The sequence below is a fragment of the Camelina sativa genome, chromosome 16 (genome assembly GCF_030686135.1).
Source record: "Camelina sativa cultivar CO46 ecotype springtype chromosome 16, ASM3068613v1".
NCBI lineage: Eukaryota > Viridiplantae > Streptophyta > Magnoliopsida > Brassicales > Brassicaceae > Camelina > Camelina sativa.
Window position 1 is genome coordinate 18961748 of NC_141895.1, and position 26252 is coordinate 18987999.

Sequence of the window (26252 nt, forward strand, 5' to 3'; positions counted from 1 at the left end):
ATATTATAACTAAAAATACAAATTTTTTTAAATCTCCATGGTAACTTCCAAAAACATTGAGTCTCATCTAAAAGAAGTTACAATGTACCTTAGATATTTTTTTCATCTTGAGTTTCATATGTTTACTTGTACATATTCTCCATAATTTCGACTCAACCTATTTATTTCAAAAGTTACAAATGACACATCGAGAAAGAAAAAATAGAGATATTTTAGTTTTACATAAATATTGATATTACAAATATTATAATTTTTTTGAGAAGCAAAATATGATGTGTGATGAAGATTTTGCTTTGCTAATTGTCATAAAATTTCTGTGGTTTTTTTCTTTATTGTAAAACATAAACTCTATGCAAATTAATAGATTAAATTATTAATATGATGAGTTTTTTTTATGTTGTCAAACATCATGGGAATTACATTTTTAAGAATTAATACATCATAAGTTGTGATTATGATTACTATTAACATGTATTTGAAAAAATCTTACTTTATTTTATTATATATGCATAAAATTTCATTGTGAGTTGAGTCTTTAATACAATATATATGATTATTGAATATAATGTGACTTTTTCATATATTAGAAAATTTTCTACAATTTAAGTTAGTCTATCAAAAATTAATTTGGTTTCATACTTTTAATATATTTTTAATTGGTTTGATCAGTATTTTTTATTTTTATATTATATGGTATATGATTTCATTATGAATATATTAGATGTTGAAACGAAAAAGTGAAAGAAATATAAATTTCTAACAATGTAAAAGAAATAAAATCAAAAAGCAAAATATACACCATATAAGATACAAATAAAATGAAGTAAAAAATAGATTGTTAAATTTAAAATTAATTCAAAAATATGTGTACAAAGTTAGAATTTTTTTATCATCTATATATATAAAGTTAACTTTTGTCTCTTCTCCTTCCTCCATTCAGCTAATCAATTTTTTTTTGGCATAAAAAACTATTTTAAATATTCATTAATTGCTTATTTATTATTTATAATTTATAATAGTAAAAATAAATAAAACACAAATTAAATAAAATTAATTAATTTTAAAATATTAGAAACAAAAATATAACTTTTAGTAAATAATAGAAATAATAACTATATAAAAATAAATTAAGTAAAATAAATGTGAATTTTAAAATAGTAAAATTAATACTATAATTTTTTTTTAGTAATAATGTTTTTATTCATTCAAATTATAACCAAAAAATGATCATATTCTAAAATTTAGAATGGGTTAATGAGTTTTAGAATGGAAGTAAGATTTTAATGCATGGTGGAGTAAAAAAAAATTATGTAATTGTATTTATAAAAATCTAAACAGAAAAATAAAATTGAAGTGAATAATTAGTTTCTAAGAAACATATACAACAAATATTTTTTATGAAATTTCACTTATTAAAAAAAAAATTACATAACTTAACTCAAAAAAATTAATCTAAAAGGAATATATTGCAAGGGTCACATTTTTTTTTGGAGAAAAATATGAAAAAGAATTTTGAAGAAATAATCAATCTAAAAAACAAAATCAATACTCTGAAAATATAGAAAAAATAACATGTAAGTCATTACAAAAAGTGATATGTGATTTGTATAGTATATCTCATAAGGTATTTATCAGCTAGTGCTACAATTTTATAACATGATAACAAAAATATATATAAAACAAGCTCGAAACTTCATCAATTCTATCAAAGATTTATTATTAATTTCACTTATAAATTAGAAAATTAATTACTTACTCAAATTATAAGTTTTAATCAAAAACGAAGATATTTGTAAGGGTCACACTTTTTTTGGGAAAATTATGAAAACGAATTTTGAAAAAATAATCCATCTAAAAACCCAAAATAAATGGTCAGAAAATATAGAAAAAAAGACATTTAAGCTGTTACAAAAAGTGGCATGTGATTTGTTTAGTATATCTCATAAGGTATATTCTCAACTTGAGCTATAATTTTATAACCCAAAATATTGGTAAAAACAACATATTTAAAGTACACTATGTTTTTTTAAGAAAACAAAGTTGAGGTTGCATCAAAAAATTAACATATGAGGTTTTAGAAAATATGTAACTTGCTTTAGTGAACGGTTATTCATTGTCGGGTTTAAACGTTTCACCATTTATACATTCTTGACTTGGTTGAAATTCTATTTTGGCAGATGATGCACTTGGAAAACCTCATTGTAGCGACATAACACTAAAACTGTTCATGAAGCTTTGTATATTTGCATTTAATGTGGGATATCGATATGTTTAAATGGTTTCTATAATTAGGTCAACAATCGATATTCGACGTTATAACTTTTAAAAATATGTTTTAATGAGATATGAATATTGAATGAAATTTTCTAAGGATAAAAGGTTAAAAGATTATCGACAATATTGTATTCTCTTTGTGAGGTTCTTAAGTCATTATTGTTATCACGTGATATATTGTTAATTTGCCAAAAACACATTATTGCGACACTAGACAATATATGTTTTATATAGATTAGTAAAATAAGTACGGCGTTTATATAGATTTATCTTTTAATCTTTAAATAATTATATTTATATTGAATGATTCTTATTGATAAAATTTTTAACTAAAATCTCACGCAAATAGATATAACAAAGAAACATTATCTTCAACATATGTTGTATATCACTTAATAAAGTAAGTTTAGTGTTTATATAGATTTATAATCAAAAGTTGAAATGATTATATTTGAACTCAACAATTTATATTGATGAAAAAAAAAAATTAAAATCCCGCGCGTGCGCGGATACAAATTCTAGTATTATATAAGATATAAGATTTGGAGAGAGGTAATACAACAAAAAAAAAACACTTTCCCTTTATAAAAAAACCCAAACTCTATAGAATTTGCCAAAAAAAACACTCGTTTCTGTTCTAACCAAATAAACACTAAACTTTTGTTGACTTTCATTGACTTGCCAAATCAACGTGCCATTTATAAAGTTAACAAAAAATTTAAATGTTATTAACAACATGTTTACTGTTGTGATTAAATCATACGACGTGGCTTTCAAATTCTTAGTTTTAAAAATGAAAACTGCATCTCCTAGATTGGCTATGATAACTGGCCTAATGCGCTAATATCAAATTTGATATTACCTCACTCACACAATTATCAAATTTTACTACTTTAGAGATTTAATGCACTCTAATTGGCTAAGATAACTGGCCGAATGCGCTAGTATCAAATTTTACTACTTTAGATATTCGACCACAACTCACTCTCGCAATTATGTATGAACTATAGTAGTTTTGGAAAATCTCTCCATTGTCAATTATTAATTAATTTATTTAACACTATAAATAATGCATGTATAAGCAATAAAGTGACTTTGTGGTACATCATTACCCACAAAATTCATAAACCATTGGATTATCAATTGAGTATGCTCTTAAAAAAATTAGATATGGTTGGAAGGTTCCTCGAGAAAAAGAAACATGGTGCGTCGACGAGTCGCTACCTCTCATGCTTTCTTAGAATAACTAATAATATAAACTATGATTTTCTCTCGCAATGGTCCCCTTCATGCCATCTACTTACTTTCAACTTTCAAGTGCTTCATGACTCATCAATCTCACGATTACAACTTCTCTTTTTCTTCATCATACATGAGAAATATCATATTAAAAGTTTACGTGTATTATAGCCACTTGGATTAGCTGTTAGTACTGTAAGGTCACAGTACTACCTCAATTTAATCACCTATAAATACCAAATTAGAGTGCCTCTTATGGATCTATACCATCATACTTGTTAAGAAAGGTTACAAAAGAATACATAACTGTTTGTTTTGTATATATGGCCGGTTTTGTCTATAACCTTCCAAGTGCAAACCCTAGTCCGCAGTCTTTTTTCAAAACCTTTGGTGATCGCGTTCCACTTGTAAACTTGCCAGCCACGTCAGACGAATCTAACCGGAGTGCGGAAGATGATGAGCGGAAGCGGAGAAGGAAGGTATCGAACCGCGAGTCAGCTCGGAGATCTCGTATGCGGAAACGACGACGCATGGAAGAACTGTGGTCTATGCTTGTTCAGCTCATCAACGAGAACAAATGTCTCGTAGATGAGTTAGGCCGAGCCAAGGAGGGTTACGATAAGGTTATAGAAGAGAACATGAAACTTCGAGAAGAAAACTCCAAGTCAAGGAAGATGATTGGTGAGATCAGGCTTAATAGGTTTCTTAACGTAGACGGCGATAAGATCTGGACCGTTTGATCGAGCTAAATAGTTTGTGTTTTTGTTTTTCTATATATATATGGAGAAGAGTGTTCTCTGCTACGCAATGTTTCTGGAACTGTAACAAAAGAAAAACGAAGTGAATTTGAGATTGTGTGAATCAATGGGTGGTGAGAGGGTTTTTAAAAGTTACTTTTTGATAAAGGCGCACAAGATTATGATTTTATGGTTTTTTGATTAATGAATTACGATTGTAATTTAAATGACAGAACCAAGAGACAGTTACAAACCGGGAGTGAACCAGTAACTCACAACACATTAATAAAGTTGTTCTGGTTTGTGGAACTATTGAGGAAATCGCTCTAAAGGAAAACCGGTTGGTTACCGTTTTTAATGTATAAGTATAATTAAATTTGAGGTTATGACACCCGATCCCGTCTAAAGTGGTTGTGTTTCCTAATTAGTAATAACACGTCTCACCAGGGATCGACGGTACCTACCTTCATGCCTAAAATACACAGGTGCAGTAATGGTAGTTACGATGTGGAGGAAAAGTAAGTTATATAATGGCGGTTACATTGTGGCTTAGGGGAGGCATAAGAGGTAATTTAAATTACCTCTTTTTTTGTTGTCCTGAATCACGTTTATGGTTTTAAATTTATGAATCATGAACCTCATGAGCTCGATATCGTGGGTGCAAATGGATGACTAAATAATTCAGAAGTTGAAAGTGTTCAATCCTCTTTGTAATTCACATACAATATTTGTTTGGCTCTTCTGACAAACTTAATCCACGTATCGCAAATGTAATTTAAAAAATCACCATGATATTAATTTACAAGAACATTCAATGAATATATATTTTAATGTACATTCGATAAAATAAACCCACCTTCTTCTCTCATTTGCTAATAGCATTTTAGCAAATTATCATATACTAACTCAAAATTATCAATCTTCCTATCTAGTACTATTTTCTTAGGGGAAAAAATGATATAATAGATAAGAAACCCTAGAAAATAAGAATATTGAATGAATACAAACAAGAAATCTCTACCACTTGGCACTAGTTAGAGTTATGTTCTAAATTATAGTAATATTTTGCTTTCTAATATCAATGCAGACCATAATGGTCCGTAGCATCAGCAAAATAATTTCATTGCGAGTATGTGACACTGTCACTCTAAAGCTTTAGTTGACTTTCATTAGTCGCCCCTTCGACCAGCTGAAGGATGATTACTTCGATGAGTACTTTTAAACTAAAATTCAAAATATTAACTAATATCAAATATTTAGATATATTGGTCGATGGAATAAGCTATAAAGTCCAATATTTATGTTTATACAGATATAAATAAAATTTTATACCATGTTATCCGAACATGATACTATAGAAAAGTTGGAACAAAAACATGATGTACTGTTTCCTCCGCTACTATGCAACGGCCACAAATGCCATCAATCAACACTTTACCTTCTCGAAAATTATATATATACTAACTTTAATTATACTTCCAAGTAAAAAGACAAAGTTTAGTTGGATTGTTAATCTTCCATACTATATAAACTACAAATGATGATGTATACGGAATAAAGTCACTTTATGCTAAATTATTACTCACAAACTTCAAAAACCATTGGATCATCAATTAAGTATGCTCTTTAAAAATAATTGAGATATATAGTTTGAAAGGTTCCTCAAGAAGAAACATGGTGCGTCGACGAGTCGCTACCTCTACTAACCTCTCACACTTTCTTAGAATAATTAATGATATAATCTTTCATTCTCTCTACTTTACTTTCAACTTTCAATTGCTTCATGACTCATCAAGCTCACGATTACAACTTTTCTTTTTCTTCGTTCTAGTTTTTTCTTCTCATTTCAAATAAAACTCAAACTCAATTTTTTTTTTTTTTAATTTACCATCAAGTTTAGAAAATCATCTTACCAAAAAACACAAGTTGGTGGTAGAGATAAACTTCCAAAGGTATGCCTCATAGATAAGAAAAAAAAAACTTTAGACGGAGCTTTTTTTTTTTGTTGTGTGCACCAGACAGAGATTAACTATTATTCTTTCTCTATATTAAGAGAATAATAGTTCAAGTTGTCGTAACGTGGCAATGCGAGTTTCACCATTTCAAACGCATTCTGTTCCATGCACCCTCTTAGTTTTTCATAATCCAAAGCATTTCTAAAGCTAACTAAACTATATATCCCACAAATCAACAATCTGAAGATGAAGATGATGGGAATATGGTTTCCACTTGAGGAAGGAGTTGCCCTGTTGGTCCAAGCCAGGGATCAATTCCCCTCAAGTGCGAAAATGCTAGTCATTTCCATTTGGCTAGAGGCTTTTACCCGGTTTTCTCCGGGTCCTGAGGGGATTACGGACCTCGACCCTGAACTTCCTGGTTGACAAAAAAAAATGATGGGAATAATGAGCTTTGTGATGTTGTTCCCACATGTATGCACGCTTCATATGTGTATGAGAGAATGACTCTGCTACCATGTATGAGAAAATGCTTGATATATTACATATGTGGATGTACAATATATATATGGAGAGATACATGACAGACTAGGTAATATGTAGGTTATATCTAATTACAAATAGAATTCTCTCTTAAAAGATGGTCATGTCTCAGCTTGAGAAGGAGTGTTAGTGTAAAAGCCCGAATTTAATACTTTGAAACGGCGATGGACCTGATCGTCGCCGGTTTGTCTCTCTTATGATCTGATTTGGATTCTTTGCTCTCATTGCCTATGTTCTCTGCTCCGTCGCTTTCTTCCACCACGTCAAACTCGCCACTCCCATCCCATCTCCACCGCTTTAATTTCTCGCCGGAGATAAATTAGTACGAGACATTCCTTAGTTTATCTCTTTTTACATGCATGGATCCGGTCACGTTAAATCCCGACCATGTCAATCAAATGACTTCGTTGCTTTTCTATTAAACTATAATTCTATATTTATACAGGTAATTAGGTTTTGAATCCATTTGACCATATGTATTGTTAAAGATAACGTTAAAATTTGGTTTTCAGCAAACTAGTTCACATTACAAGGAATGTGTAATGTGAAAAAAATTGTAATCACAAATTAAATAATAAATAAAATAAATATTTTTTTTTTGATAATAAAATTGGTTGGAGTTGGAAAAAATAAGAAATATTAACGTCGACACCAGGGTTCGAACCTGTGCGGGCGAAGCCCAATAGATTTCAAGTCTATCTCCTTAACCACTCGGACATATGGACTGGATTATAAACAAAGAAAGTTACACATTACTAATGTAACACTAGTTAACACACATACAAGCATGGTATATTGTATACACTAATAAGTTTTCCTTGCTAATTGTCAAATTTTTATCATTATATTAAACTGCGATGAGAGTGAATCTAGATAACGTACGGAGCGTCTATTTTTATTTCTTATTTCGAGTATTATGTACTTAATAAGTTACTCACTAGTTCAGTTGCCTTTTTTACATTATTACTATAATCGTGTGATAACAACTCAGTATGATGAGATAAATAGGATGTTAATTTATTTATACAAACTATACAATATAGACTAAGCTTCATTAGCTATCTAGTTAGACTGTGGTGCCATTGCAGCTTCTTTTACCTCCTTGAACTCATAGTTTCTGTTGACATTTTGTTTGGAGGACCCTGGGATGTTGAAACCAACAGTTGATGGGAGTTTTTCGGCATTCTTGCTTACGAGAGATTCATACAGTCCCTTGTCTAAATGTAAATGGAGTGCATCACATGAGCCACCATAACATGTTAGCGGTTTGCAATACAAGGCCTGTCTATATCCACCACCGTAATTGTCCCTGCCGAAGTGGACTCTGCTACCACCAGATCCTCCAATGCACAGACCGGGAAGACAAAACCCGCCCTGGTAACCAAAATGATTTCCAGCATACCATTTCTGGTCTGTGTTAAGGGATCCTCCAACTGATAAGCTTAGTAAAAGTGTTAGTGCGAAGAAAATACATATCCCTTTGAGTTCTGACATTTTGCTTTTTTTTCTTGGTGTTATAAGTTGAAAATACATATCAAAATTTTATATAGTTGTCATAAGGTGTCATGCTTTTGTCGTTAGTCAGTAATAGGAGCAGAAAAATCTCGGCAGTGTAATGAGAATTTGTTTTGGAAATAAGGGTCTCGTGGTAACATTTTAAGGAGGAAATTAAGGATATTGTTAGTTTGCATACTGAGTTTTTTTCAAGTTATTTTACTATCCTATCATATAGTATTTAGTAATAAAATTAAAAAACAAACAAAAAGAAACAAAAACAATAGTACGCTTAATTAGACAATCTAATTTCAGGTTAAAGTCTAGATTGCAATGGAACAAGAATATAATTCCATAGTTCGGGCAAGCATATCGATTCCATTGGTATATTTTAAAAGAGATCCCGTACGTAGGTTGAGTAATGAGGAGAAACACAAGGTTTAGGTTTCAAGTGCATGATAGCGTTGTTAGGGAGTTGATTAAGGATATTGTTAGTTTGGCATACTGAGTTATTTTCAAGTTAATTTAGTTCCTAATTCAGTAGTCTTTAGAACAATAGTCTTTACTCGTTTTAATATTCATAACTCTTACTTTAATATAGGGAGATTTGGCTTCATCTCATAAAGCTTCGCTTATACTCCAGTTATTGATTGTCACAGTTTCTCAAAGATACATTTGATGATAAATTTTTTTTTTAATGGTGATTGCCTTGTGTTTCAAGACAGTATTAATTGTTTCTCTTGTAAATCTTTCCCTTGGATGTCATTTTCGATTATCAATCATACATGTGCAAGCTAATTCTTTGACCAAAATGCTTGATTAATTCTTCACCTTTGCTCGATCGTTTGGTCATCCCTGGAGTTGAAAATTGGTAGACCAGGTCCAATGTGTTGTGCATATTACTAAGTCACATTCTCTCTCACATTTTGTGGGTCATAGAATTAGATTGGACGACCCTTATTTCATTATCATCTACCTGTTTATTGCTTATACACGTGCATGGTTGATTTGAGATTACAATGTGGAAAGTGACTTGAGAATCACATCTACGTTGAGGACGGTCCTCTCTTAGCCAAGCTGCCAGCTAAAACTCTTTTGTTGTTTTCTGTTCCCAAATTAGTTATTAACCTCGATAATCTTCAACTTAAACTTCTGTCCTTTTCCAACACTCTAAACTGTATTATTGATAGAAATGACCATCTTTGACTTTCTTAACGAGCGACGCTTCGTTTGCTTGTGGAATTTTCTTTGATAGATACATTTCTTTCTATTTAGTGTTGTAAAATAGGCACAGAAGAATATCACAAACAGGTTGATTAAGATCCTCTCTATTGTGATTCCTGTTGTGAAAATAGTAATTTATGAAACTTTTGTGAAAGTGTTGATTAAGACATATATTGAATGATTGAAATTTCTTCTTTCTTTAACAAAAAAAAAAAAAAAGGAATCATGTGAAGGCATTGAAAGCAGCAGGAGTCTTTGTTAACAGGAAAAGCTATGGTGTGTTCTAGCTACTACTTTTGGGGCCACACCTATGGGAACAATCTGGTAACCTTAGAAACTCCTGTTTTGTCATCAGCCTCTTTGTTTTATCCCAAATTCATTCGTTTTTGGATCTGAATTTTATACGAATTTATGAGTCAAATTCGTAACACGTTTGCTTTTCAATGGCTACGGATTATTATTGAATTTTGTTTTTCCTGGCATTACCTTTCTTGATTGCTCTTTTGTTGAAGAGGTAGATTTGAAAAACATGTTCCCGTTTATGTGTAAAAGGTAGATATTATTAGCATAGCTCCAAACGGAAAACCACATAGACAAGTTACATGAACGGAGTTTGCATTAAGCAAAAACATAATCCTGTTTTAAAGAAAAGGGTAGAAACAAACTACATGGTCTGAACTTTGTATCAACTGCTTAAGTTTTTTTTTTCCCTTGATGAGCAGAAGAGAACATTGGATAGCTTGCTTAAAGAAATTAAAAACCATTATGACAGACTTTATTTGGTTTTGTTCACCTTGCTTTTACTTTTAACACGACTAGTTGCAGTGGTTCTTGTTCTAGCCTTGAGCTCAGATTCCTCACCTTGGTCGCTGAATCTGTCACGAACTCTGTTCTCTTTCTGATGATTGACTTGTTGTTGTTTGGCATTACTATTCTTTGTTGAAGCTGCATGATTCTTGGTGTTTCTTGGATGCTGACTGCTAGGCCATGAGGATGCATCAGAAGTCATTGAGTCATCACTCTCATTGTTACTACTATCATCACCATCATCATCGTCGTCGTCATCACCACCATCATGGTCGACCTCTTTTACATGGAAATCATCTTCATCATCGTCATCATCATCATAGACAACTTCCGAGTGATGGTTTCCGTGGAAGGTGTCTTCTATGTACATAGTCCATCCTGACTCACAGCTACTCTTCTCCTCAGCACCTCCATGGATTCTTCTTGGAGACTCCATGGCTAGCACAAAAAAAAAGTTAACTTAGCTTTTTCTTAACGTTTTACGTACCTAGCTCTTGTTCCCAGCCTCTTAACCTCTGATATAGCCTCTCGCTGTGGTTTGGCGTTGTCTCTTCAGACCATCAATAAATAGCTTGTCCTCTTTTGTCTGATTTTATATTTTTCCTTTCTTGTGTTTGAGTATCAGGAAAAGCCGGAGCCTATGGAATCACACTCATATAATTGAATACCAGGAGTGAGTATCACCACATGGCAATCTTAGCACCATTGTTTTCGCTCAATTGAAGTACTACAAGACAAGCCATTTCAGATATAGATGAAAGGAGAGAAAAAAAAGGTTGGTTAAATTAGCGCCTTGTTCAAAATAAATATAGTACACTTCTATAATAAATTTATAGCCCTATATATAAATTCTCTTTTACCCCTCTTTCTTATATAGGGAATTGAGCATATTATAGTTCCCAAAACAAGGTTCGAACCACACACAACACAAACGGTTGAGAGAGACATAAAACATCAATACCCACCAAACCAAAGTTTTATCTGTTTGGAGCTCTCATAAGTGATGTGTAAGCAGCAATGCTTATTGGTTAACACTTGTTTTTTTGTTTCTTTTTATTGATGATAGCCATATGATAGGAGGGGATAGCTACAACATGCATTTACTAGTTTTTACTTCCCTCTCTCTCACTCTCTCTCTCTCTCTCTCTTTGTTTCACTGGGCTGTAATCAAATCTCACAACTATAAAAGACCAGCTTTTGAGGTGGAAATGAGATAAGACCCACTCAACAAACAAGAAGGAATATGTTGAAACCCATTTCTTTATTAGGTTAGGAGCTGTTCCTCTTCCTCATTCCTTTAATACTCTTCTTCCCTCCCCAGTCCTGTCTTGGTCATAAAAAGTGTTGCAGCCTTTTGTTGTTCCTCTCTTCTCCCTCTCTCTCTCTCTCTCTCTCTCTCCCATAAAATAGTTGTTTTCTTTTGCATTGAAGGTAAACGCAACTGGATTTTGTTTTTCTAGTATTTATTTGGTGCATTTATTTCTATTCTTGAGGAAAATGACAAAGCAGCAGAGATTAAGTATTAACTGTGGTGAAAAAAGTAAAGAACTAAAAAAGAACTGTATTGTTTTTCTCCTATGATAGCTTCACCTTTGCATCCTTTTTTTTTTACAGTGATTGGAATCTATCTTGGTTACAGGCTTACAGCTAAGCAAAGTGTGGGAGAAATGAATCCATATGTAACATTAAAAACGGTGGTGGTGTGTAAGACTTTGACCCCTCTTTGTGCATTTAAGTAAATCCGTTTTGGCCTTTATGAAAATTTGATCCTCATAGTACAAATAATAATACTCGCTGTGGGTCTCACGAGTGGAGATATATTAGGATTTATTAGAATTGTACACATCGTTAATTCCTCCAAAGCTTGTTTTCTTTTAGGGACTCACCTTGGATTTTCTCATGTGGGTCTGTACTATTATCATTCATCCTACACGTGTGAGTACTGTTTTCTCTCTATAATATCTTTTGTTTGATTAGTAAACACACACACACACCTTTAGACATTTGTTATTATCTTACACTTAGGTGGGTGAGTGGTAGTTGAGATTTGAGAACAACAAGAACAAAAAAAAGAGAGAGAACTTGTATTGGCTTGTCTTTCACTCTCATATATTGATCGGTTCTAGAATATAACTTATGTTGTTGCAAAATTATGAAGTCAATAAACGTATGAGAGAACTCATATATATGCTTAATTAGTGATGATTAGGTGGTTTTGTTGAAAGGTTGAGAAGACGAAGTGGGTATGTCCCTTAGCACCAAACTTTTAGCTTTACTTTGAATGCCTGCTTTTGTCAGGTATACTTCCCCATGTATTCATTTGTCTCTTACTTCATAAGTCTCCCATGTGATGTGAAATCATATATATTGTATCTATTTATATGTATATACTTTGGAAACTTCTCTCATTTAAATTAGACACACCACTATACTTCTTCGAGCCTTTTTTCATGATTTGGTTTCCATCTTAGATAAGATGACAAAATATCCCTGCTGTAACATCATACCTTTCGATTAGATTTCTCGACCCAACTTTTATTTTTATTTTTCCTTCGTATCATGGTTTTCCAAAAGTTCAATAATTGAATATAGATTTTTTGGTTTCAGAATTCTCTGCTGTTACTGTTTTTTTTTTATCAACATTTTCTTATAAAAGTGTGTTCCTAACCTTCTAACATAGCAATCATAGCTCAATTAGTATGAAAATGTATATCAGTTAAGACCGTAGATTTTTTTAATTTTAATCGTTTATACTTATAGAATTATAAATACATAAAATGTCAAGTTCAAATGAAGTTTAAATGGATTTAATGTGCTTGATCAACCATTAAATTTGCTTAAGTTTGTGTTCCTGGTGCTTCCTATATTTTGAGTTTCTAAATAGAAGTTATCTTGAATTATAAAGAACATTGACATCGAATATATGGTATTTTCAATATAAATTTATAACTTAAGGTTTTACATCTAACTTGCTGGTAAATGGATTTTGTTTTTCAAAAATGTTTTTGACTTCTTCATAAAATCATCTATATATCATGATTTCTTCCATGCCTTACGGTAATGGCGCTACCTATGGTCCCATACTCCCAATCCCATCGTAAGTAGATCTTGATCAGTTACAACTTACAACTACTCGTCAACCATGATTTTAACAAAGAACTCCATAAAAGAGAGATGTTAAAATCGGATGTGATCAAAACATTGTGGATTAAGATAACCTGAACGTTTCAACAAATCGAAAGGGCACAATCCACATCCTCTTATTTTTATTTTACGGAATGAGTTTGTCATAAGCCATTCCACATATCTTTATTTTGTCTGGCGATAATCGTTTGAATGAGTTTTACATAAAGATTTTGTGGTCTTGAAGCACGACAACAAGACATATGTGAAATTTTGGGTGGATGATAAGAAACAAGAAGATCAACAAAGTGATATATGGAAATGATGAGAAAAAAAAAAAATACTGCGTTTTGCTCTTGATACCGTTGACCGCATAATCCAAGTCATTTGTTCAATTAAAAAAGTAAAAAATAAATGGCCCATGCAGGTTTCGAACCTGCGACCTTCGCGTTATTAGCACGACGCTCTAACCAACTGAGCTAATGGGCCGTTTTGCTGATTTTTTTTAGTTTTACTATTTGAACTTTGTTACATGTCCTATTGTGCACGCACATTCTCAACACTGCTTACACGAATAAAATAACTTGTTTCCAATATTGAATACTAATGGATTTATTAAATTATTCCACGGAAGATGGAAATATTTATATATAGTCTATAGATATCATATGAACATAGATATTATAATAAACCACCAAAATATTCACTAATTTGAAAAAAGATCTTGAGGAAGAGCGGCTAATGTGAAAGAGAGTTTGGTTTGTTCGATTGGAAAGTTTGTAGGCTTGTAGCTTAATAAATCACACACACAAGAAATGTACTAACAAATATTGGGCCTAAAGCGTTATGCGTCGCTGGCGAAACAAACGTTAAGGACATATGAAATAAAAGTCTCGGATGTTAACTTCAGATTCAAAGTCTCCTACTACTAAACGTCTATACCAAAACCACCTAACACCAAGTTTCTTCCCCTCCCCCCAACTAATGTACACTGCCATGCATATAACTTTGTTTTAACCGTTTTTTAGACTGAAAATATTCATAAAATAATAGCCAGTTGACTGCAAATAAATAAGTTTTTACCGAGAAGATCGTTGTACAATGTCGTTATCATTTTCAAAACTATTTGAGGTTTTATTATAATTAATCGTATAATTGAAGATGACGCCAAAGAGTGGATCATATTTTCTCTCCTACTTTCTGATCTAGATTTCGTCATTAAAAGAAAACAAAAATAAACAGATGAAGAGAACAACACATAGCAAGGATATACGAGACCTATATATCTCACATTATGTAAAAAATTGCAATATTAATTTATTTATGGGATATTATATATTTCTTATATTCTTGTTGAACAAAAAGTATTAGTTTATATAGTAGTGCCAAAAAAATAAAAATAAACAGTTGAACAAAATTATACAAAACGAGACTTCTAGATTCGTTTCACGAATCAGTGTTAATAAAACATGCATGCTTGCAACGTCTGTAAACATACAAACAAACAAACAAACAAAATGCCTTTAAATAAAAATAGAAGAAAAATGCGGAACTTAGTACACTTTATGGTAATATAAAATTTAGGTTTGGTTAGATAACCTCTAGTATTCACATAAAGTATGATTTTTTAGGGTCATAGGAAACCCCAACAACCATCTTACAAAATTAGTTGCATCTCACTTGACCTACTTCTCAAGACCCTTGTAACACAAGAAAACTAAAAATCCTACAACACCCTTTTCTCAAAAATTTATATATCTCTTTGAAGTCCCAACCATCTTCACTTATAACTCCTTAATTACCTCCCACAAAAACTTTAACGTTTTTCCCAAAAGTTTGGATCAAAAGGTTTCATCAGAAGAAAAAGTATGAAACTCCTCCTTGTGTTCTTGATGGTTCACACCATCTTTATCCCATGCTTTTCCTTTGATCTACTGGGAAAGGATCATCCTTTAACCCTAGATTATTACAAGTCTACTTGTCCGACCGTGTTTGACGTCATCAAGAAAGAAATGGAATGCATAGTGAAGGAAGATCCTAGAAATGCAGCTATACTTATTCGTTTACACTTCCACGACTGCTTTGTCCAAGTAAGTACTCATTCACAAACCTTTCTTGAGACACAAGAAATCATCCCGGCAGAGAAAATTTGTAACGGATGTGTCAAACGTTTACTTTTATTAAATACAGATTTTAGCTGAAAGGAGGCTGCTTTATGGTATGAATGGTTGATAACTTTTTGAGGTTTAAAACGGTATTGCAGGGATGCGATGGATCGGTGTTGCTAGACGAAACAGAGTCTCTAAAGGGAGAGAAGAAAGCTTCTCCGAACATAAACTCATTGAAAGGATACAAAATTGTAGACAGAATAAAAAACATAATCGAATCTGAATGTCCTGGAGTTGTTTCCTGCGCTGATCTTCTCACAATCAGTGCTAGAGATGCTACAATCCTGGTAAATAAACAAGAACTAAACATATACTCTATCAAAATAAATTTCGTATATATATCATATAGTATCCTATGAATTATGAAATGAAACAACATTTTAAATTATGGTTTGAAGGTGGGTGGGCCTTACTGGGATGTTCCTGTGGGAAGAAAAGATTCAAAATCAGCAAGCTACGCGCTTGCTACAACAAACCTCCCAACTCCAGAAGAGGCTTTGATCAGCATCATCGCTAAATTCTATGCTCAGGGTCTCTCTGTTGAAGACATGGTCGCTCTTATAGGTATTGTGGTAAACTAAACCGGACAATTGATTTTTGGTATTGTGGTAAACCGGATTACTAAACCCCTAACTTGACGAATAATCTAACTAGGAGCTCACACGATCGGAATGGCACAATGTCGGAACTTTCGATCAAGGATCTATGGAGATTTTCAAGTGACGTCAGCCCTAAATCCGATTTCGGAGACGTACTTGTCAAGTCTCAAAAAGATGTGCCCCTCGAACAGCGGTGAAGGTGATACCAATGTAACGGCAATAGACAACGTGACGCCAAATCTCTTCGATAACTCGATCTACCACACGCTGCTAAGAGGAGAAGGGTTGTTGAACTCGGACCAGGCTATGTACACGAGCATGTTCGGGATACAAACGCGGCGCATAGTGAGCAAGTATGCGGAGGATCCATTGGCTTTCTTCGAGCAATTCTCGAAGTCGATGGTGAAGATGGGGAACATTTTGAACTCTGAAAGCTTTGCTGATGGAGAAGTTAGAAGAAATTGCAGATTCGTGAATACATGAACAAAACAAAACAGTGGAGGAAGAAACTATCTCCGATAATTTATTTATTTAAGAAAAAAAATGAAACCAATCTTATTCTTCTTCTTATGTCTATTAAATATATATATATATAGGGTTCTTGAATGTTTAAAAAGAGCTTCCTCTGATACAGTATCTTCTAAAGATTTTTAAATGATTTATCAATTAAACTAGATGAGAGGTCCGCGACATTACACGGGTAAAAATTTGAAAAAATTATTAAAAATAATTATGTAGTAATGTACATGTTTTAGATTTTATCTTGTAATATTTTAATATTGAATATGGACTTCTCATATATCATTTTAATATTCTCCCAGTTCTATTATATAAGAGTTTTAAGGTTTTTTTGCTCTATTTTATAATATTTTCTCAAATATATATGTACAATTTTTATTAATATAACTATTTGAACTGTGCAGTATATTTTTCTGTTGGTTGAAGTTTTATAAATGACATAATATTTATTGTTTATTCATCTTTGTGCTTTTACCCAAAAACTCTAATAGGACAAGGAGTACCATTGAAATATCTATATCATCGTAATAAACCATATTTTAAGTTTAATTACATATTTCATCTTAATACAGAGAACTAAATATTTTATATCAAACATAATTAATACATCATATCAGATATATATCTTAGTAAGAATGGAAAATACAATTAAAAATTAACAAAATATAATTCGAAAAAAAACTGAATCAACATTTTTTAAGATATATTATTTGTTATGTTGTTATCTCATAAGTACTAATTTTACCTCATGTCTTAATCAATTTTACATGAGTGAAATTTATAAAATAAAACATGTATAAAGCTATAAATACATTCTCATCAAATAACTGAGGATTCATTCCTATAAATTATAATTTATTTTGAATTATCTTATGTTTTGACATATGCCTTACAAAAATACATGTGTTAAAATTATAAAATCAAACATTAAAAACTTACTAATATTCTTAAATGATTTTTTTAAAAATGATACATATTAATATTTGAAAATTTTATTATTCTAAAATAATTTTCATGATTACCTGCAGTATGGTACACCACACTTGGTATTGTCACAGTAGGTTGCGTGGCCTCCTATTCGACTAGTGCAACTCTTGAGATGTTTAAAGAGCTCGCAAGCACGCTCACACTTGGTCCAACCACGCCCGCATTGCTGATCCGCAGATTTTTCACACCAAGAAACATGTGCAAGGGTGTCCAACCATGTCTATAAATCTCAGCAAAAAAATGGAAGAAAAGAAACAATCATCAACGTGTAAGGTAAAAGTTAACCCAACAAAGACATATGATTAGATTTTATTCAATGCAACTTCTAAACTTACAATATAATATGTTTGCTTGGCTGAACCAAACAAGTTATGTGCCAGCACACCAGATTTGAATTTTTTTTGTTCATAGCATGATGTCTCGCAGAGTGAGTAGTGGCAAGTAGCATGTCTGCAGATTGTACAGTGCAAATATTTTTCTTTGCAGCAAGAACATGTAAAAAAAATACGATTAGGAGTCAGTTCCGGACACCAACTCTTGGTGTTGAACTTGATCGTAGACATTTTCAGATCGAACAATAACTACAAAAAAAAAGAACACATAACAAATGATGAAAGATAAAACTAGCAAGAACTAAACAAGAGTTATTAAGGATCTAAGAAACCCACCAATAAGATAAACCTAATTTTTTTTATAAAAAAAACAAAAGAAAGAAAGAAAAAAAAAACAAAAACAGACAATTCAACAAGTGTTCAAAAGGATCCTAAACAATAGTTATTAAGGATCTAAGAAACAAACAAGCTTATAAAACCCACGAACGAGGTATAATCACACAATAAAAAACAGACCGAATGGACAAACAAATCAACAAGCTTTCAAGTGGATCCTAAACAAGAGTACAAAAGTTATTAAGGATCTAAGAAACCCACCCACAAGATATATAAACCTACCAACCAGATAAATAATCACTAGATAAACAAACCAAAGGGAGAGAAATCAACAAAGGTTTAGATCTAAGATTTACCAAGTGGAGAGAGTAGGTAAAATTACATGTTTAAACTCCCCATGTCTACGCCCTAAAAAAAGCCGTAAAAAATGAAATCCTAGATCTACGCCGTCAATGAACAATTTATGTACAATTTTTAATATAACTATTTGAACTATGCAATATATTTTTCTGTTGGTTAAAGTTTTATAAATGACATAATATTGATTGTTTATTAATCATTGTGATTTTACCCTAAAATTCTAATAGGACAAGGAGTACCATTGAAATATCTATACCATCATAATAAACCATATTTTAAGTTTAATTATACATTTCATCTTAATGCAGAGAACTAAATATTTTATATCAAACATAATTAATACATCATATCAAATCTATATCTTAGTAAGAATGGAAATTACAATTAAAAATTAACAAAATGTAATTCGCAAAAAAACTGAATCAACATTTTTTAAGATATATTTGTTATGTTGTTATCTTCTAAGTACTAATTTTACCTCATGTCTTAATCAATTTTACATGAGTGAAATTTATAAAATAAAAACATATAGAAAGATATAAATACATTCTCATCAAATAACTGAAGATTCATTCCTATAAATTATAATTTATTTTGAATTATTTTATGTTTTGACATATGCCTTACAAAAATACATGTGCTGAAATTATAAAATCAAACATTAAAAACTTACTAATATGCTTAAATGATTTTTAAAAAAATGATATATATTAATATTTGAAAATTTTATTATTCTAAAATAATTTTCATCGTTAGACAACAGTTTAGTAATCACATTTAACTATCTCTTTCATTGTCATAATTCACTTCTTCATGGATTAGAGTAAAAAATTTAATAACAAAAAATAATATGAGCATCATATGAGATAATATGTATATTGGTTAGTATTTTAAATTTAATAATAAAAATAATCAAAAAAATCACTTACATCCACAAAAATTTTGGAATCCAAAAATATCCTGAATATTATTATTCTATATGCCATAATTTCATAAGTAATATTTTGTCAATCTTCATCAATTCACCAAAAATTCATTCCTACAAACTCATTTTTTCTATTTTTTTCAGACTTTTCATATTACTACATGCATTAAAATCTTTAAAATAAAACATGTAAAACTATACTAATACACATCATGTATTGAATTTTTTTTTAAAGTTCATTATTGTTTCAAGGTTTGGAAACTTTCCCGCGGATTTAAGGTTTTCGCTTTGGAGAAAGACAATATTATCTTATTCGAATTCAAGACAAAGAGAGACAAGAAGAAGGTTGTAAAGGGTGGACCTTGGAACGTTGATGGTGTCTTATTAGTCCTCAAGGAATGCCCAAAAGACATTTCCATATTGATTTCTCTGTTGCTTGCTTCTGGGTCAAGCTATTAGGCTTGCCCTATTTTAACTATATAAAAGCAGATGTTGAAAAGATTGGGAAAAATCTTAGTGATGAGCCATTGGTTTCGTTTAATTATGACTATTCAACAAGAAGCTTTTGGGTTAGAGCTAAGATAAATTTGAAAAAGCCTCTCCCTCCTGGATTTTACACTGGTAGAGGTTGTGGGCGTCCATTCGTTCAGTTCAAGTACAAGAATCTAGGGGAATTCTGTGAGCGTTGCGGTCTGATAAGCCACCGAAATTGTGGAAAAGCTGCAAAGTTGAGATCTTTGACCCGTGAGTTTAAGACGCATGTGTATGGCCCATGGCTGAGATATGATTCTGAAGCTGCTAGTAATGGTTTACCTGTGAAGCCAAACTACTTTGAGTTGTATAATGAGATAGGTTTGGAGTATGAGGAAACACTTACTTACGCTCAATTCTTGGTAGTGGTCGAGGTTGATGTTATTTATGCGAGCAAGCATGAGTGGGGCGGCAAGAAACTGATACGTTCTTTGTTAATAAGCAAGAATTATTGTTGTTTCCGGTTTCCTTGTTACCCGACACAAGTTATTAAAGATGTTTTAACGTTTGAAGTCGATAGGATCTCGCCTCTGGCAAGGTTGACGGCGGAGGACAAGGTGATACATGTATATTTTACACTCTTTCATCATGCATTTCTCATTCATTATGTTCTCTTAACTCATTGTTTTGCATTGTTTTCAGTCTCTTTTGCATAATATGCATATTTAGGTAGTCTTTGAATTGGTTTTGCATGCATCTTGCATATTGGAGTTATTTCAGGTGTCTTAGGAGATGTCCAAACCATCAAAAGCAAACAGGGAGCAGGAGAGCAGTCCATCGACCTAACTTTCCACGTCTTTGATCGAGTCAAGTGAAGATTTTACTTTGGGATTCAGCTTTCTACGTCTTCATCAAAGTTGTATATAATCGAGTCATCTTTCCAATGCTGTTGATTTCAAGCCAATCGGAGGCGTGGTTCAAAAGTTATCACCGTTTTAGTGGATGCACGTACGTTCCGAATTCCGACTCGACCTGCACACAAAGGAGAGCTCCCGATCGAACATGTTAGCAGCGACTCGACCAAGACGTCTCAGGAGGGCTCCTGAGCACCCTCAAGACGTTACTCGATCAGCAGCTCCCAGACGACACTTTTCAAGCTGCCTCTCGATCGACGATTTCAAACTGCCACTCGATCGACGTTCTCAAGCCGCCATTCGATCAAACATCCTAGACCCCGACTCGATCGACACTCTCATGACACGAATTGATCGACGCTATTAAACCGACGTCCTGGTTTTGTTCTGAAGACGCGTTCGAGAAGGGTTCCTGAACCGACCTTCTATCTTGTTGTTTTATGTTTTAGGGCTTTCCATGTTTTACTATAAATACATTTTGTTAAGTCTTCAGCCGAGACATCTCGCTTTTTCTTAAGGTTTACTAGCCACCTAAAACGTTCTCTGATCTTGTAATCCAGATAGCTTTGATTTTATTGAGTTTTTGCATTGGATTTCTTATACAGAGTTGTTCATCTCCTTTTTATCTATCTCATGATGCTTGATTCAATGTTTTCTGAGTTTGTATCGTTGATGATGATTTCTAGATCCGAGTAGTGTGATAGTTCTTGAGGATGGGATAAATTAGGTGGAGGATCTTAGTGTGTAGGGTGTTTGAGTTAGATTTGTATGATTCCCTTCTGGACTAGTGTTAGTAACACTAGTTTCTCTCTGATCAATTGGAACTAGGTTTTAGACATTTCCACACCCAAAAGGTGTTTGATGAAATGCCTGACCAACTAGTGCCAGAGACTTGCATTCCTAGCCTAAGAGATTAGTTGTCTAGGGTGTTTGTTGACGTGAATGAAATGGTTCGTCATGCCTGCTCAACCATGTTTCTCTAGCGAGAGCTAGGTTTGGAAGTGTTTGAGTCTGAGTAGCTTCTGCCAAGAGATTGGATTAGCTAAATCGTGATGTTCATTGTCTAGGGATAGTTTGCTTGTGGCATGTTAAACACTCTATAGACTAGAAGACTCCGCCGACATCAATTACTCCCATCTTTAAGACTTCTATATTTCTGATTGATATTGCATTCCTGAGACTGTTTCGGTTCTTGCTATTTAGTTCATGCTTAGACTCGTTTCGGTTTTTACTTATTCATGTTCGCTTCTCTTCATACATTTTCATTTCCAGTTCTGTAGTCCATTTCCTTTTTGCATTTTCATCATTCTAGGATTGTTAGACAAAAACACTCTTTTTGAATTGGTTTAACTTGTGACTACTTGATTGCATCTTGATTGTTAGTAAAGTTTACCAATTGGATTGACACCTTCTGTACTACAACTGCATTAGGTTAATTGAGACTTGCTAGAACATACAAAAATCTTAGTATCACAAGGCCAGCATAGTATGTGGCCTCATGGATCACTTAATGAACCAGAGGGAGATTTGGTCGAAGCAGATGGGTTCCTATTTTAGTTCGTGTGGAGAAAACAATAATGGTACCACCAGTGGATATGGAGACTATGCTCCAAGATGAAAAAGATAAAAAAAACTTCACGAAACCATCAGTTGCATGGTCATTAAAACGGTTGACCCATGTTTAGAGAAGTCAGATGATTTACTGATGAGGACTATCCGAGATGCGATCGGTGAGGCCGGTTTGACTCATCAGGTCCCGGATTTTTATTTTGAGATGTCGATGAGATGGGTGAAAGCCTTGAACAACTTGCCACCTAAAGTTTCCAAAAGATTGCATCCCAATCAAGTGTGTCACAGTGCTTGGTCCTGATATGGATTTGTTTGGTACATGTTGTATATGTCAAGAAGATTTTTTTCTTGGAGAGGAAGCAACCCTTACTTATCGTTGTTCTCATGCTTACCACACTAGCTGCATTGAAGACTGGATCCAAAAATCTCAGAAGTGTCCACTTTGCCGTCTCCAACTTCAAGTGTTATCGAGTCTTGACGTCTTTAGCTAGTTTCCTAATCCACATAATAAGCTCTGGTTTCTCCTATTCGCATCTTTCCATGATAAATGCTTAGAAATTAACTCTCTCTTCTGTTTCACAAAACCATCTGAAGTTCTACTAGTAGAATATTTCCGCTCTTTTTGTTTCATTTTTCTTTCAATTTCAATTTCTTTTTGTATTTCATTAGAATTCCTATAACTAATTCTTGATGTCTTTGGTCTTGATGTATTTTGGTCTTTGAATTCCTAAAAGACAATTGAATCATTTCATAGACTAGTCTGAAACAATCTACAATTGAATCACAGAATGATAATGCAAAGACCAAAGAATACAAAAAAAAAAGTAGTGTTCAGAAAACATTATAAAGTTTGCAGGCATTATCTCTAACGACAAAACCACTTCTTAAAGTTTGGTTGATAAAAGAATAATAACACCCTCCTAAAACTGATTCCTCCTTGGCTTTGTGGGCCGGCCAGGTTTGCTAGGTCTCATTTTTTTTCTTCCCTTTAAGCTTGTCTAACTGGTTTTGAGCCTTTCTAACTACTCTTATCTGCATTTGGTCGAATTCCTCTCTATTCTGTGCTTGTATCTCTTCATCGGTCTGATGAATAGGCTTCTTATATCGATTAGGGCCAGACCGGCGACAACCTCCAACCAGTGTTGCAGGTTTTTGCTTGGGTTGTTGGGTCTGTGAAGCTCTCTCCTCATGCTGCTTTTTCATCTGAAGAAGCTCATATGTTGGAATGTGCATACTGTTTTCTCCCATAGCTTGAGAAGCAAGACCAAACACTAAAAAGGCATCTTCAGTAGGAACCTCCAACTTTGGATCCATATACTCAGTAGCATTCTGTCCATGTATCATCTTATGAGCCTAGAAACAAAGGGTATAACAACTAATTCTTAGGCTGAAATGTGTCTTCCTTCAAAGAACTATACTATGGAAATTGCAATCACAGACTCAAGAGGACAAACTAGGAAGTAAGTACTTACAAGGTTTGGGGAAATCTGCTTTCCGGTTAGCAAATTTAAAAAGAACAGAACCAAAACTGTATGCCACACTTTCATGGTTTACATTTCCTGCAATGAGAAGAATATAACGTCACATTCTGACACAGATAAAACTAAGAGAGAAGCGCCATCAGATCACCTGTTGTTATTTGATCATCCATGCTCTCCTTTATCAAGCCAAAACACGAAAGAAAAGCATCCCCATCCTATAGTATCCATTAAGCAAAAACAGTTTAACAACCTTAGATCACAAGGATACATAGCACTAAAAGTTTCCCCTTACGTTTACCTCATCAAACAGAACGGTGTAGGCACTTAAGTTATTGTAGGATGCAAACCCTTCTGTACTACAATGATCCAACGCTTCAGCTATTTGATAGGCTATTCTCAACCGCACTGACCATTCCATGGTGTGATTGCCCTCTGTGATATCACAACAGGGACAAAGTTCAAGACAGAGAATGCTAAATTTTGATTCCATTGATTCTAGAAACATATACATTGATTCCTACTAGTTGTAACTCTGTTTCAGGTCACAAAAAAAACTAATTCACAACAGGGGCAACGTTTAAGACAGAGAATGCTAAGTTCTTATTCCATTGATTCTACAAACAGATACATTTATTCCTAGTAGTTCTAAATCTGTTTCAGGTAAAAAAAAATTATAATTCTTGAACCATCTATATGCACAAACGATCATGTGACATAAACCCTCATCGTTTCTGTACCCAGATCAAGTGAAAACAAAAGCATGCAGTAATCAAGTAGAAGGAACATACGGTGGAACAAACGCTTAGCAAGCGTATCATTTGGCATAAACTCTGCAACAAGTAGCCTTTCATCTCCTTCACTGCAACATCCAATCAAATTGACGACTCCCTTGTGCCGTAACAGCCACGCTTTTCGTGCCTCTTCCTGAGAAACGAAGGAAGACGAAACAGAATCACAACCCATCCAGCGAAATCAATAAAGATTTGAGAATCGATGAACTCTACAGGCAAGAAAGAGTTACCACAAACTGATCACGATCAGGTCAAGCCGTGTTCTTGAACTTCTTGACAGCAATGGAGCCGAAGCTCTGCGATTGGCCCTTGTAAACGACGTTGGATGATTCTTCACCGTTCTCTGATACAATCTCGTCGGAACTGAAGTTCTTGGTCGCCGTCTGGAGATCGCAGTAGGAGAACTCTGTGAAACTCGTAAACTTTTCGTCGTTCTCGAGCTGAGAAATCGACGACGCGTTCAGAGTCTGTTCTTGATCTTCCATCTTCGTGGGCAAAGGGGAGAGAGAGAGAGATGGGGTGAGCGCAAAAATCTGTTTTCTGTTATTTTTTTTTTTTTTTTTTTGTTAGAGAGAGTGAAAGAGAGCGAAGGAAACTATGAAACCAATGATCATCAACTTATAAGCATCATCGTGACTTTCAATACAAGGAGTGATAGAAATGTATTTGTGTTCTATAATATACTGACTCCAAAGTTCAACGTTTCAGTTTTACAGTGGCACCAAGTATGTTATGTAATCTAAACCAACAAAAAATATATATACACATAACCCTGTTTTAAAAATCTCCGCCTATAATCGATTACGTCCCGCAAAATTGCTAAGCTCACCCTCTGCGCCTCGATTAATGACTAATCCCTGCCTAACATCGATTATCCAATTATGCATGTCTAGTCCGATTATTTTCCGGTTAATTTTGTGTATACCAATTTTTTTAGAACCAAATAAAAATAAAACATAAATATTTTTGTTATTTAGGCATTTAAATTAAGAGATTATGATGTTTTACAATAACTAATATATAACTTTTAACAAAAATCATAAAAAAAAAGTTTTAAAATGATGTTTTATGTGTTTACCATAATTTTAAAGACAATACTATAGTTTTATATTTTATTTGATATTTTCTTTTTAACATAAACAGAAATATACATATATTTAGTACAATATATTTTTATTTTATTGTTAATTTAATAAAATAACCCTAAAACTAGTACCCGATTAATCTCCGTTTAATCTTCAATTTTCTCGCTAGGCGTTAGGCCCACTTCGACCGCCCGACTAGCGCCTAGCGATTTCTAAAACAGGGCACATAACCAACTCAAAATTATCTTTCAGAGAACAGATTATTTATATGGCTTAGTTCTGTTAGTTTTGGTCCTTACATTACTAAACAAGGTACTTT

The 26252-nt window shown here is 33.1% G+C and overlaps 2 protein-coding genes, 1 long non-coding RNA gene, 2 other non-coding genes and 5 pseudogenes across 8 annotated transcripts; 5 read left to right on the plus strand and 5 right to left on the minus strand.

Annotated features, from left to right (window-relative positions):
* The first annotated feature begins 3744 nt into the window (after positions 1-3744).
* LOC104750697 (basic leucine zipper 8 pseudogene) lies at positions 3745-4437 on the plus strand (annotated as a pseudogene). Its single transcript, XR_015585460.1, has one exon. The product of XR_015585460.1 is annotated as a basic leucine zipper 8 pseudogene (transcript).
* Positions 4438-6640: 2203 nt separating this feature from the next.
* Positions 6641-7066, plus strand: LOC109129676 (uncharacterized; annotated as a pseudogene).
* Positions 7067-7391: 325 nt separating this feature from the next.
* TRNAS-UGA (transfer RNA serine (anticodon UGA)) lies at positions 7392-7473 on the minus strand. The gene has a single exon. It is a non-coding gene; the product is annotated as a tRNA-Ser (tRNA).
* Positions 7474-7618: 145 nt separating this feature from the next.
* LOC104750698 (uncharacterized) lies at positions 7619-8264 on the minus strand. Its single transcript, XM_010472537.2, has one exon. It carries the CDS (start codon positions 8240-8242, stop codon positions 7811-7813), a length of 432 nt encoding a protein of 143 aa, XP_010470839.1. The 5' UTR covers positions 8243-8264; the 3' UTR covers positions 7619-7810.
* A 1740-nt stretch (positions 8265-10004) lies between these two features.
* On the minus strand, positions 10005-11422 carry LOC104750699 (protein SOB FIVE-LIKE 2 pseudogene; annotated as a pseudogene). The gene has a single exon (XR_015583475.1). The product of XR_015583475.1 is annotated as a protein SOB FIVE-LIKE 2 pseudogene (transcript).
* A 66-nt stretch (positions 11423-11488) lies between these two features.
* On the plus strand, positions 11489-12724 carry LOC147925717 (uncharacterized). The gene is made up of 4 exons (XR_015583476.1): positions 11489-11704; positions 11888-11977; positions 12152-12208; positions 12499-12724. It is a non-coding gene; the product is annotated as an uncharacterized LOC147925717 (long non-coding RNA).
* A 1087-nt stretch (positions 12725-13811) lies between these two features.
* On the minus strand, positions 13812-13885 carry TRNAI-AAU (transfer RNA isoleucine (anticodon AAU)). Its single transcript has one exon. It is a non-coding gene; the product is annotated as a tRNA-Ile (tRNA).
* Positions 13886-15148: 1263 nt separating this feature from the next.
* LOC104750700 (peroxidase 11) lies at positions 15149-16792 on the plus strand. Its single transcript, XM_010472540.3, has 4 exons — positions 15149-15486; positions 15660-15851; positions 15963-16128; positions 16219-16792. Exons 1-4 carry the CDS (start codon positions 15265-15267, stop codon positions 16644-16646), a joined length of 1008 nt encoding a protein of 335 aa, XP_010470842.1. The 5' UTR covers positions 15149-15264; the 3' UTR covers positions 16647-16792.
* A 1117-nt stretch (positions 16793-17909) lies between these two features.
* LOC147925718 (uncharacterized) lies at positions 17910-23067 on the plus strand (annotated as a pseudogene).
* Positions 23068-23448: 381 nt separating this feature from the next.
* Positions 23449-25333, minus strand: LOC104753697 (serine/threonine-protein kinase BSK1-like; annotated as a pseudogene). The gene is made up of 6 exons (XR_015585028.1): positions 25079-25333; positions 24846-24981; positions 24356-24489; positions 24226-24272; positions 24049-24158; positions 23449-23929 (listed from the first exon to the last, which is right to left on the minus strand). The product of XR_015585028.1 is annotated as a serine/threonine-protein kinase BSK1-like (transcript).
* Positions 25334-26252: the final 919 nt, after the last annotated feature.

Coding starts and splice junctions, on each gene's coding strand:
- LOC104750698 (XM_010472537.2), bottom strand. CDS start 8,242: ATGTCAGAACTCAAAGGGATATGTATTTTCTTCGCACTAACACTTTTA.
- LOC104750700 (XM_010472540.3), top strand. CDS start 15,265: ATGAAACTCCTCCTTGTGTTCTTGATGGTTCACACCATCTTTATCCCA. Junction 15,487..15,659: donor TCCACGACTGCTTTGTCCAA/GTAAGTACTCAT, acceptor ACGGTATTGCAG/GGATGCGATGGATCGGTGTT. Junction 15,852..15,962: donor CTAGAGATGCTACAATCCTG/GTAAATAAACAA, acceptor TATGGTTTGAAG/GTGGGTGGGCCTTACTGGGA.